This window comes from Sitophilus oryzae, unplaced genomic scaffold (assembly GCF_002938485.1).
Source record: "Sitophilus oryzae breed Bouriz unplaced genomic scaffold, Soryzae_2.0 scaffold_499_pilon_pilon, whole genome shotgun sequence".
NCBI classification, from domain to species: Eukaryota; Metazoa; Arthropoda; class Insecta; order Coleoptera; family Curculionidae; genus Sitophilus; species Sitophilus oryzae.
The window spans coordinates 1,281,997-1,302,097 of record NW_022147083.1 but is presented as its reverse complement, the minus strand read 5'-3'; the positions used below and the strand labels follow the sequence as shown (position 1 = coordinate 1,302,097).

Sequence of the window (20,101 nt, the reverse complement as noted above, 5' to 3'; positions counted from 1 at the left end):
GGGAAATTATTGCTGATGACAAATACTGACTAATAATGAAAAAAAAAATGTTAGTAAAATATTTTTAGATTCTGAAATAATTTGAGTTTTTTTTCACAAAAATTTATCAACTTTATCAGTAAATGCACATTCAATTTAATGGAATTTACGTTTTTTGTTTTTATTTCAAATAGTTTGTTATCTCCGTAAATAAAAATATTTTACTAACTTTTTTTTTCATTATTAGTCATTATTTGTCATCAGCAATAATTTCCCAACTTTATGCGTATAGGTTAAAAATTACCCTGTAAAATGGGAAATGTGACCAGGCAATAAGTCATTAATTCGAAGTTTGACTTCAAGTAATGTTATTTTAACAGAACAGTTTAGAATAGACTTACCTGCTAAATTCTAAAATGTTTTTGAATAGATGTATTTACGAGTAGATGTTTTTAATAGGTTTTCTTTGCGTATTTTTTGCTGTTGACGACGGGAGGTGAAACACCTCCTGAAATGTTAAGCATTTTTTGTCGGATTGACAAATTTGTTTTACTAGGAAAAAATCACTGACAAGTTAGAACATGGGAGCTTTGTTTTACTATCAAAATCACCAGGACTGGATTCAGCGCAGTGGTGTTTAAACAAAAGAACTCTATTATTTTGTAGATTTATTTTTACTGGCTAAAAATCCAAACTTTTTTAAGAAATGAACCCGCCACAAGGATATACACGGTGTCCCAATATTCCGTGGACATAGCACTACTATTTATTTTTGGAATGAAAATAAGTTTATTGGACCCAATTTACCTCTATAAAAAAGTGCGTCGTTTGTCCGCTAGAGGTCATCAAACTTTTAAAAAATTAACACTTTTTTTAGATGTTTTAAATGAATCTGAAAGAAATTTTGGTTGGCTGTGTTTTGCGAAAAGTAGACACTTAGCAGAAAATAGACACCTAAAATTTCAGTCAAATCGGAATAACGGTTCTTAAAATATCTGAAAAAATGACTTGTGTCTAGCCCTAGCAGGCAACTGTTAAGCCCGACCAATCACGTTAGAGTTTTTGACAAACACGAATGAATTAACACACTCCAAATAACCACACTAACCAACCTGATTGGTCAAGCTTAATAGTTGACTGCTAGAACTAGACACTTCTGAAAAAATGCATTTATTTTATTAAAGTTTGATGCCCACTAACGGACAAACGAAGCACTATTGTATAGAGGTAAATTGTGTCCAATGAACTTATTTTGATTCTAAAAATACGTAGTAGTTCTATGTCTACGGAATATTGGGACACCCTGTATACATTATTTACACCAAACATTATTAGTCGGCAAGTATACACATTAAACCGAGTATTAAACTGAATAATTCTGTTTTTATATATTTTCGTCACTTGAATTTGGAAATAAAATATCTATCTAATATTAAATCTCCTGCACTAACAGAGGAAAACGTATTGCAGGACTGGATTGGGCATGCGCAAACACGCCACGTGCGTGGGCTATGTCCTTATCGATTTAGAGACTTCGGGTTTTGTTTAATATGTAATACTGGACAGGGTAGGAAGATCTCTTGGGATTACAAGTATTGTCATCTGTCCACAAGCTCTATTATCGTTATATCACGTTTTTAGCATTCATGATAATACTATTATTATGCAAACTATAAAGAATAACATTATATGAATATTTTAATCCAGCATTATTATAGAATATAGAATGTATGCGTCTGTATAATTCCAAGTTTTTGTGTCTCAATTTTTTATTATTTATTTTTATTTCAAATAATAATTTATTATTTCAAATGCAAAACGACACATTCAAATTCAGTTGTTATCATATGTACATGAACATAATATACAGGGTGCTACAAATTCGAGATACGAGCATTGGTATCTCGGTAACCGTAATTGATACGAACATGGTTAAATTGGGGTAAAGTTGCGCTCTGGGATGTTCACCAACATGCCATCAAAAAAGTTTTAAACATTTCAAGGATTGCTGAGTTTTTTGGAAAAAACTGATTTTTTAAAATTAATTTTATTTTTTTCTGTCGTTATTTTTTAGAAAATCAAAAAACTAATTGCACATTCTCGTAGCCACTTTATTAGGGCTATCTGATAGTATTCATATACTTTCAAATTAGCTGATAATTTGTGAGATACAGAGACCAACTTAATTTTTTTAAATACAGACCTGCATTTTTTATTTCAGATTTTGAAAGAACTCGGTCTCTTGAGTACAATGATATGCCATACTTAACATTTTTTTTTTGTTTTGACAAGTCCAGCTCTGTTTTATTTAAAATATTTAATCTATTCATCGTTGCAATATTGATAAGCTTTCAAATTTAACAATGACGTGGGGTAAAACATTGAATACGGAAAATCAAATGCAATAAAATAATTAATATAAATATAATATAATATAAACAATCAAATCATTTTCCCGGAAGATGGATTGGAAATGGTAGAGAAGTATAATGTCCAGCGAGTCCAATGAGATCCTGGACATACCGCCAAGAGGCTACATAACTTGACGTCATTTGTAAAAGTGTCAAATCAATTCATCTCAACATTTACAATAAAGAGTATAAAAAGAAAGTTCAAAGAGCTATAAATAAAATTGAACGAAAAATAAATTTGTGCGATAGGGAGGGTGGTAACCCTTTTGAAAATATGTAGAACATTAGAAACTAGTTTGTAGAAGTTGATTTATTTATAATAACTACGATTAATATTATGCATATTATTAGATCGCACACTGAGATTTCAAATTCACAATAAAAAAAGTTAAAAATAATATCTTTTAGTTTCTGAACTGGATATTATTTATTTGAATCTTCCAATTGGCTCGATTTTCCTTATTCAATGTTAATTAGCGCTGATCAATATTGTTGCGATGAATATAATCCTAGAATCGTTTCTTAAATTATTTAATTTAAGAAACAAGAGTCAGACTTGAAATTATTTTAAATAATAATTAAATAGTTTTGTTGCTGTTAAGGTACCCAAAACGAAAAAAAAGTATAAAGTGTGGCATATCATTGTATTCAATAGACCGAGTTCTCTCAAAACCTGAAATAAAAAGTGCAGGTCCGTATTTAAAAAAATTAAGTTGACCTATGTATCTCACGAATTATCAGCTAATTTGAAAATCTAAAAATACTACCAGATAGCCCTAATAAAGTGGCTGTGAGAATGTACAATTAGTTTTGTGATTTTCTAAAATGTAATGACAGGAAAAAATAAAATTAATTTTCAAAAAATAAGTTTTTTCCAAAAAACTCAGCAATCCTTGAAATTTTGAAAACTTTTTTGATGGCATCTTGGTGAACATCCCAATACGCAACTTTGCCTCAATTTAACCATGCTCGTATCTATTACGGTTACCGAGATACCAATGCTCGTACCTCGAATTTGTAGCACCCTGTATATACATAATATACAATAATACTTCCCTGTCTATGGAAATTCTACATATGTACAGGGTGTATGTATGTACATTTCAATCCTTCATATTTTCTCAATGACTCGACCGATTTTCAAAAACGAAGCGGGAAAGTATAGAGAATAGAAAGCCCTTTTTATTGCGGTAGCACTTGACTCCCCTTCCCATTTGAAAAAAATTGGGGGATAACACTCCCGCTTAGAGGGTTTGCAATAATTTTTGGGGCAAAAGTTGTCCCCCTCAGAAACAAAACTGATGTGTTATTGGATTTTCTGAAAAAAAAATTACCCTGGCCGTTATGCCTTGCGGAACGTTTTCGATGGGCCACCCTGTATATACAATACTGTACATATGGTAAGGCATCAATATTTAGACTGGAACAAAAGCACAAAATAAACATTATGAGCATAAAATTCAAGGGGATCAGGAAGTTGTTTAACGAATCGTATGAGATTCTTCTGTAAATATGAGATACTGAATCGTGTGATTCGATTCACTAAAAAGAATGGTAATGTCCATCACTATTTTGCAAATAAATCTATAGTCTCCTATTAATATTTTTTAACCAGAATGTTTATAATTAGCACTATACTGAGTCATATGTAATCTCACATGTTTGTCGACAAAGACTAAAATAAAGCAATGCCAAAAAAACTTTAGTAGAATTTTATAAATTTTCAGTAATATAAAAAAATATTAATCCTTATCTGAGTATCAAGGCATAATTAACGCTTAATCCAAGCGAAAACCAGCTTAAAGCGGAACTGACGAACCTGGAAGACTCCGTCCGTAATCTGAAATGGGAATCCTTCAAGACACCCGAAAAAGTTTCTCAGAACTTGCGACCTGGAAAAATAAAAGATTTTCCTTGATACAAGTAAGAACAATTTTTGGATTGTCACAGGGTTTCTAACAGGACACTGTCTCCTCAACGAACACCTCAGTAAATCTACTGAGGTGTTCGTTCTTCAATCGAAGCTGAGAAAAAATGGCGAATGCAGATTTTGGGGGGGAAATGGGGAAACACCAGAATACCTTATTACTGAGTGCGCCGAGGCGACAACCCTTCGTACCTTAAACTTTGGTATGGCTTATGTCAGAGATGGATGTATCTGTGGAGCCGTCTCAGATACTGGCTTTTATCAAAGCCCCGAGTCTGTATGATGAGTTAAAGAGAAACACACAATAGATCTGTAAGGTCGCAGTGATTAACCCCTCTCCTAAACATTATACATTCTACAAGGTATTAATATTTAGACTGGATTAAAAGCACAAAACAAACATCATGAGCATAAAATTTAAGGCGGTCAGAAAGTTGTTTACAAAATAAAAACATATTTTATATTGTACTGTTACATCAAATGAGTATGTAGTTCGTTCAAATGAATGAATAATAAGAGATTCAATATGAGAAATTGAGTCGTGTAAATCGATTCACTTAAAAGAATCGTAATGTCCATCTTTATAATTAAATCTATAATCTCCTTTTTTAAGAAAGCGTCCATTCTTCTCAAAGAGATCTGGTATAAATTAGAAGAAAAAAGACTCAAAGTCTCGGTCTCAACGTTTATTTTAAGCTAAACGGTGACACGTGTTTCGCTCATACGAGCATCATCAGACAAAATATAATTAAAGTCAATCTACACACACGTTCAGATTTTAGACATTTAAACAACACTGAGTGACATGAAAAACTCTGAGGTGATCTTTTCATATTAAAAGACATATGTGGAGTTCTACTTCAGCTACAATTATTTCTCTCATGTTGTCGACAATAGTCGGTTAAGTTTTGTAAACACTGTCATTAACATATCCCCATAAAAAAAAACTACTACGACTTAATAAAATCAGGAGGAGTTAAACTTTTTAATTATTGGTGAATACACACTGCATTCACCAACTAATAGAATCATATGAATTTTTTCTGAAGTAGGATAAGTTTGCATTTTCGGCAGATTTTTTTAACTGACACAAAATGATAACTAGTTGTTAAAGTTGGACTAATTAGACTGGTATGTTGAAGTAACGTCAGATATATCACAGGCACCTAGATTTTATCAAATAATAAAGATCTACTGACACTAAATCATAAAAATGAAAATATCTAGGAGAAGATTTGTTTGAGGGGTAGGCAACCTTAATAGTATTTTGAAGAGACATAAATTCCCCATCGGAATAATATACTGGGCCTTCTATTTAAAATAAAAGAATAACTTGCTTTTAGAAGTGACCAATGTTCAATATTAATGTTGTCTCACCCTGTATAACTTTTTGGGTAAAACTTGACCCAAAAAGTTATACAGGGTGAGAATGAAAATGAATTTCATTTAAATTACAATAGTTATTTTACCTACATATTAGGTTATAGCGGGTAAATTCCAATTTACGTAACTTTTATTGTAATTTAAAAATTGTTCTTTATTTTTAGAAAATGTGAAATGTGTAAAAAACGTTACATTTTAGTCATATAGTTCTCTAATAAAACTCACCTTTATTTTTCTCTCAAAATCCGAAAATTAATATACAGGGTTGTTCACCGCATACGACACGGAGTATTGTAGCGATTTAGATTCTATGATTGAAATAAAGGTAAACGATTTCTACGATTGAAATAAAGGTAAATTTTATTAAGGTTTATCACACTTAAACCTTACCGTTTTTGAAATATTTTCAATTTTGTGAAATTGCAGTAAAATTTTAAGGCTTTATTTCTCCAAGGGTATCAAAGTTTTTAATACTAAATATTTACTGAAGTTTATTTATTGATCAGTTATTGTGTTGCAATAATAAAAATTATACTACCTTAAACAGAGTGTCTAAAATTTTATTTTAAATAATGACTAGCTTTAAACGGCAATAACTTGTTTAATTTAAATGGAACACCCTGTATATTTTATGAGAATCAGATGCACAATTTAATTGTCTATCAAATTGTGTTATACCATTTTTTACCTATAGCTTCAAGTTTCCGTAGAAATGGGTATAGATGGGTATCAATATACCCATGGAATACTGACATTTTAGATTATTTTTAAAAATGTACCAAATTTTTAAAGAGTACAGATACTAATATTGTCGATATAGTTTTTCTTCAGTAAAAATTTTACTGCAATTTCATTAAAAAATAAAAAAACTGTTTAAATATTTGTTAAAGAGGACCAATTAATATGATTCCAGTATTCAAACTACATTAATTGACTGTTTGCGTTGATTAATAATAATTGCTCCGAAAACTAAAAAAATTAATTTTCTTTGTGTATTAGACAGTGTAGTAAAAAGTAACACCTTAAAAATGATATTTCATTTTTTGACAAATGGTTATTTGTAACAACAGAGACATTCATTTTTATAACTTATTATTATATTGATTTCTGATTCAAATCCACATTTATTTAGAATAATTTATTCACGAACATAGTTAGGTATGTAATTAATTAGTCTTTGGGCGGAAATAATGGTGGTATGTTTAATTAATGGTGTACTCTTTTATGAAGATTTAAATAGTTTTCTTTTTGCATACAAATGGGCTAGTAATATTATCATTGTGTTAAAAACGATAATATTACTAGCCTGTACATTTTGTACATTTGTTGCTTTAAAAACAATCTAAAATGTCAATATTCCATGGGTATATTGATAAATGAGGTCTAAATTATAAGAAAATGCATTTTCTACGAAAACTTGAAGGGATAGGTAAAAAGTGGTATAATACAATTTGATAGACAATTAAATTATGCATCTGATTCTCCTAAAATATACAAGGCGTTCTATTTAAATTAAACAGGTTATTGCTGTTTAAAGCTAGTAATTATTTAAAATAATATTTTAGACACTCTGTACAAGGTAGTATAATTTTTATTATTGCAACACAATAACTGATCAATAAATAAACTTCAGTAAATATTTAGTATTAAAAACTTCGATAGCCTTGGAGAAATGAAGCCTTAACATTTTGACTGCAATTTCACAAAGTTGAAAATATTTCAAAAACGGTAAGGTTTAAGTGTAATAAACCTTTATCAAATTTACCTATATTTTGATCATAGAAACTAAAAATGTAATAATATACAGGGTGTTCCATTTAAAAAAATACAACTTTGATATTTTTTATTTATTTGGGACACTCTGTCTCTTGTAAAAATATTTTTAAATTGTAGCTCTAATAGTCCTTCAACGAACCCAAAACTTACAATTTGTAAAAATCTAATCGTTTAGCTACAATACTCCGTGTCGTATGTGGTGAACAACCCTGTATAGGATGCTCCATTACAAAAAACAAAACTTTGATATGTAACTTTTTTGGGGACACCCTGTAGAGCTCTCTATATTTTTAAAAAGTGATCTGAATTAACCTACATATTATGCTCACAAAATTTCATTTCAATACAAACTGTCTTTCTCCCTGGAGCCTCCGCTTCGTGAGAAGCGCCACTCTGTATAATTTTTTTTCAAAAATTAAAATTTTATCAGAAAAAGAAGTGTGTAATATGTTATCTCAAATGTTTGTGGACAAGGACTAAACAAATCAATGACAAAAATCTTTAGTAGAATTTTATAAATTTTCCCAGTAATATAAAAAATCTCGAAAAATCTAAAATCCTTATCTAAACATCACGGCATTATAATAAATGGAAACGTTTCTATTTTATTTTTAAACTTAATAGGACTTTAAATAAATTATATAAATGACTGGAAACTTACCTTTTTAATGTTACTTTTAAGAAACTCTTCCGATTCCATGTTTAAAGTATCCACCGATTATTATACTGTCCTTCGTTGTTTTAGCCACAATATTTACTCTTCCTGATGCTTACACTGCTATTAAACTAATTAAAACCAACTCGCTTAACTTTAATGATATTTGCCCATCGTGAAGTACACATAAAATTGTCACACAACACTGTTTATTATGAAATTGTCCGCCGTATATTATTTTCTATTTGGTGAAAATAATATATTAATGGCATTATCTTTTTTTAACACTACTCAATTACTATATTTGAAGTATATTTGCTGATCCCATTCAAAAATAATATTATGTATTTTGAGTTGTTTAAATATTTGATTTGTTATTATCTATGTATTTAATGTGATTAAAAGTTTTTATTATACTTGATGGTGATAGTAACACGTTAGACGTCTGGTGTATTAAAAATAATTTATTATAACAATAATAAATTATTTTTTGAAGGAATATTTTTTCATATTATTAATATCATTGAGAAAATAATACTGAAAAATCCTTATAAATTTTTATATAATTAAATGGATAAAATATAGAAATTTAAAGTCATGGAATTTTTGAACATATACCGGGTGTTTCTCAAAAGTGGCTCAACTCTATAACTTTTTATTTTTTCAAATAACAAACGAGATTTGGTAATTTAGTATAGAACATAAATTAGGATTGAAGGTGCCCAGTTGCGTAGAGGTACAAGCTCTCGTCTACCAATCTCAAGGTAGTGGGTTCAAATCCCACACCCGGCATTGCATCAGCCGACTATTTTTATTAAAATAAAAATAGTTTGGGTACCTAGGTCGACTCAGCCTTAAATGAGTACTTGGGATTCACAATCCTGAGGTAATAATAGGCGGTTGAAGCGTAGTGCCAGCCACATTACCTTCCTTGTATGCCGAATGGCTCTAGTATGGCAAGCTGTACCTTGCTACTCCCAAGGCGTTAAACGCTATATACGGGAGCTATTATTATATTAAATTAGGATTGATTGACGTATTCAATTGTTTTCGGTCAGTTCATGTTTCACCGGAAATGACTATAACTTTTGATTTTTAAATGACACCCTCGGTATTTTTTGACTTTATTCGATAAAAAATGACACTCTGAATAGTAGAGAAAATTAACCTAAACTCAAACATAATCACAAATGAAGAAAAGAAATGAAAAAAACATAGGTAACTTAAAATTTATACCCAACAACATAAACCAACTTAACTAAATTTGAAAAAAACCTTACATTTTCAATTAAAAATGCAAATTCTTATAAAAACATGACATAAAATATAACTAATATATAAAGCTAGTGATGGGAATACCGGTTCCACATGAGTCGCGTTGCAATAGCGACCGTTCCAGAAAAATACCGCGATTTTGTAATCGAGGTTCCAACTTCCTAAGGGTCGCGATCCTCGCTTATGTAGTATTTCTGGCATTGGTACCTACTTTTATTTTATACTACCTACCTAGTCCCACAAACCACTGTCAAAAAAAAATCTTTATTGGTGACCGGTTTCGGCAATTCCAGCCATCATCAGACCTTAAAAATTGATATAAACAATAAAACTTATATAAATGTATAAAAGCAAATAAAATTTTCATTTTATTTTATTTGCTTTTACGTTTCATCTTTCAAACAACGCTATTTTATACCATGCTTAGTACATACGACGGCTGGAGCGAAGTAGACCGCCGCGCCGCCGAGATCGAGCGTCGATGCCCAGTTACAGCAGTTACGCGACAGGGAATTACAACTCTAGGAGCGCGACGCGACGCGACGGCTGGAATGAACACGTCGCCGTCGCCATCGAGATCGCCCGACGCAGCCGACGCTACGTAAAGTTCCAGTAACTATTGTAGGCGACCGACGAAATCGCGACGGCTGGAGCTAAACACATCGCTATGCGGTTACTACGGTTCAAGCTAACTTCAAGAGCGATTATAAATAATTTATTTGCAAATTATAAATAATTTATAATTTTGTCGTCATTATGCTCATCGCTCTTCAGTAACAGGTGCCCCATCCGTTGTGGAGCGCGACACGGCGTTACAAAAAAATACCGCTCCAAAATCGCATTACTCAAATACCGACACATCACTACATAGAGCAACATTATACTAAACTACCTGATAAAAATGCCCACTGCGCTGTGCATAAAAATTTGGAAATTTTTAATTCTTTATACATCTTAAAATGTTGGTTATTATACAGAAATTAGACCATTAAATTATTCCGGTTGAATACGTGAATTATTACTTTAATACGTTGCTTAATACGTTGCTTATATTTTTACATCAAAAACATTTCTATAAAAAGCAGATACTTCTACAGAATTGTTTCTGTATAGGATCGGTGAATAAAATTTCCAGATATGGAATAAGCTTCTTCTGAAACGCTCTGCAATCTGCCACAATCTGCCGAATTCGAAGATCAGGCAGAAAATATTTGAGAGAGTGCAACTACTCTTTTCCTTCTACTATGGTAGTAAGAAGAATATAGACGCGTATTATAAAAGTTGAAGCTGCCAAGCCAAGATTCCCCGCAACATAAGAAAAGCATTGAGTTTATTTTTGAAAGTATTTCGATAAATGCTTCGCGAATATTTTAAGAAATATTTCCAAAAATATTTCGTGTAACATTTCGGATATTTCGTTCGTTTTGTTTAGTTCGGTTCTTTTGTTTTAATTTTTGCACTGTTACAGCCTATTTTATGGCTTGTGCCTTATGAATGTTGAATCTACAAAAGAAATATTTTTTCTGTTTTGCCAAAACATTTAACATCGTTCAGTTTGTTATTTAAATTCATTGAACATAGAATTGACCGCCGCTAACCGTTTTCTGATATCTTTAACAGATCTCGAGTTATTTGAGAAAATCTACAAAAGAAATATTTTTTTCTATTTTCCGAAACATTTAACACTGAATATCTCCGGTACAAAAATTGTCAATCTCAAAAACGAAACGGTTTTGTAAAGTACACATTCAGGACTACAACATATTACCACTTAATCAAACAGGATTTTTCAAAAAATTTCGAGAAAATCCAATGAACCAAAACTGGGCCATGCATGACCAAGGTCAAGACCAAGACTACTTATTAACTGCAAGTCCAAAATCAAGGGAGTCTTGTCTTGGTTTAGAGTTTATTTTGAACACAAATTGTTTATTTTATTTTTTTTTGTATTATTTTGAGACCAATTTTATTATGGCCTCTAAGTTTATGGAAATCTAAATGGAATATATGTTTTTAAAAACTAATAGGAAATAAAACAGAGTTGACTAAATTATCCAATAAAATTTTTATTATTAACAATACTTGTCTAAATATTTAATACAAAACATTAAGTATACACAACAACTTGCAAAGTAACAAATATTGATACATATATAACATTTGCAATATTTATTGGTGATTAATACAGTGAGTAATGAGCATCAGTTAATTACAACTATAAGATATATACTGAGAAATAAAAAAAAAAATATTTATTTACACTTATTTATGACCAACATCAATGTTATATTTTCATTTTGATAAACCTAATATTTGGCACAACTAATCAATCTTTATTATTTATATTTTGATAATGTTTTTGAATAGTACACATTTTTTTTAATTTGTTCGAGGTATAAAGGATACATAAATTGATCTGTTTGCTATAGTATATGACTATGACTATGAACTGTTTAATAGACAAATTGTAAAGTTCTTATGAAAAGTGTTACATTTATCACAGTTTATAATTACAACTATCTAAATTATCTCAACATTTTGTTGAGTAGCTACACAGGTATTTCCAATTTCCAAATATACTATGCAAAGTAACAATTACTGTTAATATAATATTTTGAGTAATTTTTATTTTTATTAATACATGTATTTATACAATCTGAAATAATCACAAGTGGCCAATAACCGTTGATACATTGATAAATCATTACCACAAAAGTAGTGGAATATATCAATTAACAATTTTGAATCCACATTTTTGAATATAATATCAATAAAATAATCAAAGTTAGTGTTTAATTTTATTTACTTTATTAGAATGATTTTCTATAAGATATATTTGAAATTGAATTTCAGTGTGCCATATTTGTTTAAAATTTAACAGTTATTAACAGAGGATTATCTTTTTATTTTTTTAACTTGTCAGTTACATATTTTATTATTCTTTTAATTATTATATGAGAATTGATAAAAAGTTAATTAGAAATAGTTAGCAAATATGATTTTACATTGTTAATATGTAGATAGATATTTGTAGATTTTGTTATCAAATTTAACAAAATTTATTATACATAAATTGTTATCATGAAAATGTTGCTAAAAACAACTGATTTCCCTACTGAAACAAAAAAAATATAGAGAGTTTTCCTGTATATAAGTTTTAGTTAAAAAACGAGAATTGATATTTTAGTATATGACATAAATTAGGATTGATTGACGTATTCAATTGTTTTTGCTCACTTCCTGTTTCACCGGAAATTACTACAACTTTTGATTTTTAAATAGCACTCTCGGTATTTTTTTACTTTATTCGATAGAAAATAACATTCTGAATAAAATGATATATCATATGTCAACTTTTGACATTTTTGCATATCATAAAATAATTTTTGGTTCGTAACGAAAATTAGACTCGAAATACCAAGTGTGTGGTATCAAATTATTCGTAAAAAATGCTTTTTCCAAATATGCCAATGAGCCACCCTCGTTCCATTTCAAAAAATTGAGATATTATTAAAAATACGATTTCAGCATTTTCTAACTGACCAGGACAAGAGACTAAAAACATTAGACGGCCAAATCCATTTCTTCAATGCACCTTGATTAAAAATTAGCGTTTTTAACATAGCCATGGCACTCTAGATTGAATTTTAAAATACGATTTTCATTTAGCGGGAATATCAAAAGTTATTATTTTGTAAATTAATAATTCGATTGAAAGGAAATATAAAATATTTAAAGTTCATTGACATATCGAGTTTACGCAACAAAAGCAAACTTTTTAAAATCAAAATTATAAGCATAATAATTGGCAATTGCGAAAAATATTTCCTTTCAATATTACGAATTTATAAAATCATCAAATCACCAACTAAGGCGGTCATCGCACCGATAGACCAATAATGGTGATTCGATGATTCTACGTAACGAACCAATAAATACAAAAATGTCACCTGTTGGGGGGATAGTCGACAGTCGATAGTTGATGTTCGAGAGAGTCGCGGTCGAGATTCCGGATTGGCATTCGAAGCCCTGACACTATCCCCGAGCCAGTGATGATAATGTTCGTCCATAAATATATGTAAGTACGTATTTATTTTTATAATTAATTATGCATTATTCGTAAGTTAATTAAATTGATTATTAAATTAAATTGAAGTATTTATTATTTGCTATGCCTCTAGTCATAACCCACAAAATGGGGCAATTGTGACAATATGATATGTCACTCTATTCAGAATGTAATTTTCTATCGAATAAAGTAAAAAAGTTGTAGTCATTTCCGATGAAACAAGAAGGGACCGAAAACAATTGAATACCTCAATCAAGCCTAATTTATGTCACATACTAACATACCAAATCTCGTTGTTATATCTGAAAAAATAAAAAAGTTATAGGGGGTGAGCCATTTTTGCGACGCACCTGGTAAAGGTAAAAAAAGTTCATATAAATTTATGTCCTTTCGGAGTTCGTATAAATTTATGTTTGGTTTGGTTTGGCCGGCATTACAGTTTTATTTCGATTTTTTCCAAATAATTTCTGAATTAAGGTCAATATTTGGATGAAAATTGTTGGCTAAGTGTTCTTCTACATAACGACATTTGATTTAGATGTCAATATGGCTCCTACTTTTTGGGGGCGCCACCTACATATTTTTAACTGCGTGGTTTGAAGAGTAATAACTTTTCATCTGTACCTGTATAAAACTACTGAGTTAATAAATGAAATAGTTGCTGTCGAGCTTTTCGCACAAAAACGTTTCAAATTTTTGATTTCAGTTCTTGTTAATGATGACATGTATTGATTATTTCGATTTAAAATATCTTGAGGTACCATTCCTACTTACCATATCTTAGATACGATTACTCGTAACAATTTTTACTAAGAGAGCTTTTTTACGTAAAAAAATAGCGAAAACGTATATTTTTCCACTCAGTAGTTTACATCGAAATCAAATTTCTCAAGTCAAAAAACTTACAGACACCAATTTTCATCCAAATATCGGCGTTAGTTCGGAAATTATTTGAAAAAAAAAAAATAAAAATAAAAATGAAGCTTCTACATCCCGTATCTCCCAAACCAAAGCCCTTTGGGACATTAATTTATGGGAACTTTTTTACAAATTTTTATCTGCAGAATATGCTGCCGAAGTTTCCCGAATAGAATCGGACCACCCTGTATAAATACTGGCTGATCGAAATTCACACGTCAGATTTGGCTTAGAAATGAAGATCTTTTTATTATGTTATATTATTTTATACAGGGTGTCCCAGGCTGAGCGTACATTAGAAGTTTCTAGAGAACTACAACATCTGGCTCGGAGATTTTTTGCACATTATAGTTTCACAACGAGATCTATCGATTAAAAATATTTTCAATATGGCGGCACTTCCGGAAATACCTGAAGTTGATAGCAACTTTCTTATTTTAAACGGGTTATTTTTAAATTATTATTTATTACATTTATTTAAAAAAATATTTAAAATTTTTGGAGGAAAAAAACTACCTATCAAAAATATTTGTATATCCTAAACGTCAAATATAGTGATTACCACAGCCACTGTGCCATAAAGAGAAAACATGTGGCTATCTATTTCAAAAATTAAATTATTCGAATGTCATATAATAATGGCCGCAGCTGTCATAGAATTGAGAGATTAAAAAATTATCATAAATCATTTTTTTCATATGGAAACTCACTTTTTTATTTCATTAATGAAAAGGCTCTTCAATTCGTTACTTTTTGAAAATACATGTTCCTATTACCTAAAATAAATCGTTTTTCAGTTATTTAAGATTTAGTTTCAAAGCGTATATTTTTCTTGATTTTAACCAGTAGCCTATGACAAGTGAGGTAAAACAATAGATCTGGCCATGTCATATTTTGACGCTTTGTTCAAAAAGCAGCATCATTTCCGAGCCAACCTTGCGCTTTTTTTCGATCATAAGGAATATTAATAATATCAAATCAACTATTAGATATCGCTAAAGAGCAAAAATACGAGATATATTTTTATAAATACACTTTTTAAACTCTTAAGGCAGGCTGTATTTATAATATAGGAAACTCAAATAATTCGTTTTCTGACAGATGGAAATAAATTGTCTGACCGTTTGACATTTAATGTCAAAGGAAGCTATAGAGATAAAATAAAGAAAAATATACGTTCTCAAATTAAATCTTAAATAACTTAAAACCGATTTATTTTAGATATAGGAACATGTAAGTATAGCTAAAAAGTAACCAATTGACCAAATTGAATACCCTTTTCATTAGTGAAATAAAAAAAGTAGGTTTCCATTTAAAAAAAAATGATTTATGATCATTTTTTAATCGCTCAATATTCCATGACAGCTACCGCCATTATTATATGACATTTGAACAATTTAATTTTTGAAATAGATAGCCACAGGTCTTCTCTTTGTGTCACAAATATTTTTGACAGGTAGTTTTTTTCGTCCAAAAATTTTAAATATTTTTTTTTCTCAAAAACGGGTAATGTTAGGTAAAGAGTGTTTAACATCAATATTCATAGAATTTTACAGAGAATTTATGTATGTAATAAAAAATGGGGGCACCCGTTTAAAATAAGAAAGTTGCTGTCAATTTTTGGTATTCCCGGAAGTGCCGCCATTTTGAAAATATTTTTAATCGATAGATCTCGTTGTAAAACAACGATGGGCAAAAAATCTCCGATCTAGATACTGTGGTTCTCTAGAAACTTCTAATGCACGCTCAGCCTGGGACACCCTGTATGTAATCGACGAATGAAATGGACGCTTTTTTTATAAGATGATTTTTTTTCTTTCAGTTATGAAATACTTAGCTGATTTCAGTAAAACATCTATAATCATGCAGGATTTGACACATTACAGATATACAGTAAACATATAACATATAGATTAAAATGTCATGAACACATATGTTGCACATCTATCTATTACGACCAAAGCATCTTTGATTACAAAAGTTTTTGTTGTGACAAAAGTTTTTGTTGTGATTCCACAATCATCACAAGTATGATTGTTATTTGCGTAATAATTGATTAATTATAATCGCCGCCATTTTATATATATACAGGGTTGTTCATCACATACGACACGGAGTATAGTAGCTAAACGATTAAATATTTAGAAATTGTAAGTTTTGGGTTCGTTGAAGGACTATTAGAGCTACAATTTAAAAATATTTTTACAACATACAGAGTGTCCCAAATAAATAAAAAATATCAAAGTTTTCTTTTTGTTAAATGGAGCACCCTGTATATTATTACATTTTTAGTTTCTACGATTAAAATAAAGGTAAATTTGATTAAGGTTTATTACACTTAAACCTTACTGTTTTTAAAATATTTTCAATTTTGTGAAATTGCAGTAAAATTTTTAAGGCTTCATTTCTCCAAGGGTATCAAAGTTTTTAATACTAAATATTTACTGAAGTTTATTTATTGATCAGTTATTGTGTTGCAATAATAAAAATTATACTACTTTATACAGAGTGTCTAAAAATTGATTTTAAATAATTACTAGCTTTAAATGACTTAACTACTTCAGTAAATATTTAGTATTAAAAACTTTGATACCCTTGGAGAAATGAAGTCTTAAAATTTTTACTGCAATTTCATAAAATTGAAAATATTTCAAAAACGGTAAGGTTTAAGTATAATAAACCTTAATCAAATTTATCTTTATTTTAATCGTAGAAACTAAAAATGTAATAATATACAGGGTGTTCCATTTAAAAAAATACAACTTTGATATATTTTACTTATTTGGGACACTCTGTATCTTGTCAAAATATTTTTCAATTGTAGCTTTATTAGTCCTTCAACGAACCCAAAACTTACAATTTGTAAAAATCGAATCGTTTAGCTACTCCGTGTCGTACCCTGTATATGGCAAGTGTAGTTTGAAGATGACTATTGATACTTTAATATGTACTTATCAAATAATATATATATATATATATATATATATATATATATATATATATATATATATATATATATATATATATATATACATATTATGAAATATAAAGCCGCTTTGGCATTACAATATGTATTAATCTATACATATCTATTAAATACAAGTTTATCAATAATTGATTTACACAAAGGTAACTTCTAATATTATGATATAATATTATATTATATCATATTATTATCATTGTCATGGTTTTTAATATAATGTTAAGATCGTAAGATATGTTTTTTTCTGTTTTATATTTTGTGATGTTTTGATTTTGGAACAATATGGTTGTCAATTTTTGTAGAGAATTCCATTTTTATGTAGCATATAAAAATTTTGAATACAAACATAACGTAAAAATTCTATGCATGCCAATAACCTTCAAATCATCTTGTTAATACATAAGTATTAAATTGATTCTGGTGTTACTTAGTGGAACTCCATAATCAAACGAAAAAAACTCTTTAAACATATATAGATTGAAAGTTCTTAAAAAGGACTCGAGTTAAGTGATCAAATGTTTTAAAACTCTTATTAATATAGCAAGAATACTTAAATGAAAACGGTAAAAAAAGGTAATTCGATTTCAAAAAAATAATATTGATATGCTCAACTATCTTAGTGCATTACCTCAGTTACAAATATAAATAAATTATAATGCTGAAATAGTTTATTCTTTTTTGGTATTGTTTGTAAAAAAGGTGCTGTGTGTACAAAAATGTTTGCTGATATTCATCCTGAAGCAGCAAATTTAGCTCCGAAATGTATGTAATTTGGGTATTACCTATATCTAACTTGAGTTTTAGTGATGTATCATGTCTTGAAGTATACGTTGATCTAACTGCCACTGTAATAATTCATCATTATTATTTCAAAGCTGTATATACCATACAAAAAAAACTGCCATCAAACTGTCTTGGAGATGACGATCTCGGCAATTTTATACTGAATACTCGTTTCAGTACTTTCAGTGAACCTTTCACTAGTTATCAATTGAAGACTTGAAGTAAATAATGTTCTAAGTGCCAAAATCATTATTTTGAAATAAACATTTTCTGTTACATAACTAATGTATAAGAACGGGCGATGTCTCTCTTGAGAATTGTTTTCAATACAATTAACAGCCGTATCACTTAGCGCTTTATATTATGTTGTTGGTTATGGAACTTAGGACATTTTACAAATTAAACATGACGAACCGATTTGATGGCACGTAGAATATTATTTACTTCAAGTCTTCAATTTTCCGTAACTGCAGTGAAAACTAATATAATTCTACACCATGTACAGGGTGGATCAAATTGGACGCTTTTAAAGGGAAACACTTTTTTCTATAAGAGATAGACGAAAACTAATATATCTAAGGTGTCTGGAGCTCAATTTTTATCAAAAACATGATGGTGAAAACCGCACATCGATATCTGTTACCGTTTAGCGGGGTGTTTTTCAAAAATGTGCTAATTTAACAAATCGCTGTAACTTTTTTGCTCTGGAAAATGTTGTATTTTTGTGAAAACATTTCCATAGTACCTTTTTACGTAGAATTTAGTGGTTTAAGTATATATATATATATATATATATATATATATATATATATATATATATATATATATATATTTTTTTTATTTTTTTTTCCTCACACTGTTAGTGGTAGTTCTAGTCCATGTCCGGGCTGTAACCAGCCAAGGGCACGACAAATGTTGTCAATAAGGTGAGACAATTCTTCGAATAATTCCGACGGTACCAAGCACAACTGCTTTTTGTATCCACATTATGGTGTTGTTCGGGAGGTTTAGTTCTTTGATATGTTGGTTTGTCATTTTGTGTACAAGTCCATTGGCACTTATTATTAACGGTACTATAATCACCTTCCGCAGTTCCCAGATTGCTTTTATTTCCTGAGAAAGTGCAGCGTACTTGTTTATCTTATCTGCATAGGCTTTAGCCACGTTATAATCCTGCGGTACTGAGAAGTCGATTATATATATATATATATATATATATATATATATATATATATATATATATATATATATATATATATATACTTATATACTTATATATATTTAAATTAATAATTTAAGAGTTATAAACAGAAAATTTGATTTTTTTGTGTGGGACATCCTGTATATTTTTAATTCATTGAAAAGAAATTAAAATTACCTTTCCAAAAATATAGCATACTTGATATTTTGCTCGATTCTTCTTTGAGATATAGAGTTTTCAAAAATTCGCCCACTTTAAATAAGTTGGCTTTGAACGGCGCCGGCTGTAATTAAAAAAAATCTAGCTGTGAGCAACAATTAAAACGAAAATAATACTTGCAATGAGAGATGCAGAATTTTATAACAGTTTAAACTATATTTAGCAACATCAATACATTCAAACTATATCTAATAATAATAAGAATTAATAGCAAACCAAAACACGAGGTGTTCGACATGTCGATCGTCTTATCTAATGGACAGACGGGGCCGTTTTTGGACATTCATTTGATTTTTTATTTTATTCATTAACTCAGTAGGGGTGAAAGATACCCTCGCATAACCGATAACTGCTTCTAATTTTTATCTAGATTATACGGACAATTTAAAAATAATAACCTTTATTCTTCCGCAAAGATAAAAATCCACTAAGGATAAAGTCCGGCGGCCTCGACGGTCAACGGCTGTGATCTTGGTTAGCTATTCAATTATTCTCGAAATTGGTTGAAAACGTTTACTCATA

General features: G+C 29.6%; 1 protein-coding gene across 2 annotated transcripts in view; it reads right to left on the bottom strand.

The window, feature by feature from the left end:
* The window catches only part of LOC115886809 (beta-1,4-glucuronyltransferase 1), a 92,504-nt gene extending 84,098 nt beyond the window's left edge, over positions 1–8,406 (bottom strand). For both annotated transcript variants that reach the window (XM_030906099.1, XM_030906100.1), the window contains exon 1: positions 8,138–8,406. In XM_030906099.1, the coding sequence (XP_030761959.1) occupies positions 8,138–8,176 (39 nt within the window). In that variant the 5' untranslated portion in view covers positions 8,177–8,406. The remainder of the gene's footprint in view (positions 1–8,137) is intronic.
* Between the last annotated feature and the right edge of the window lie 11,695 nt (positions 8,407–20,101).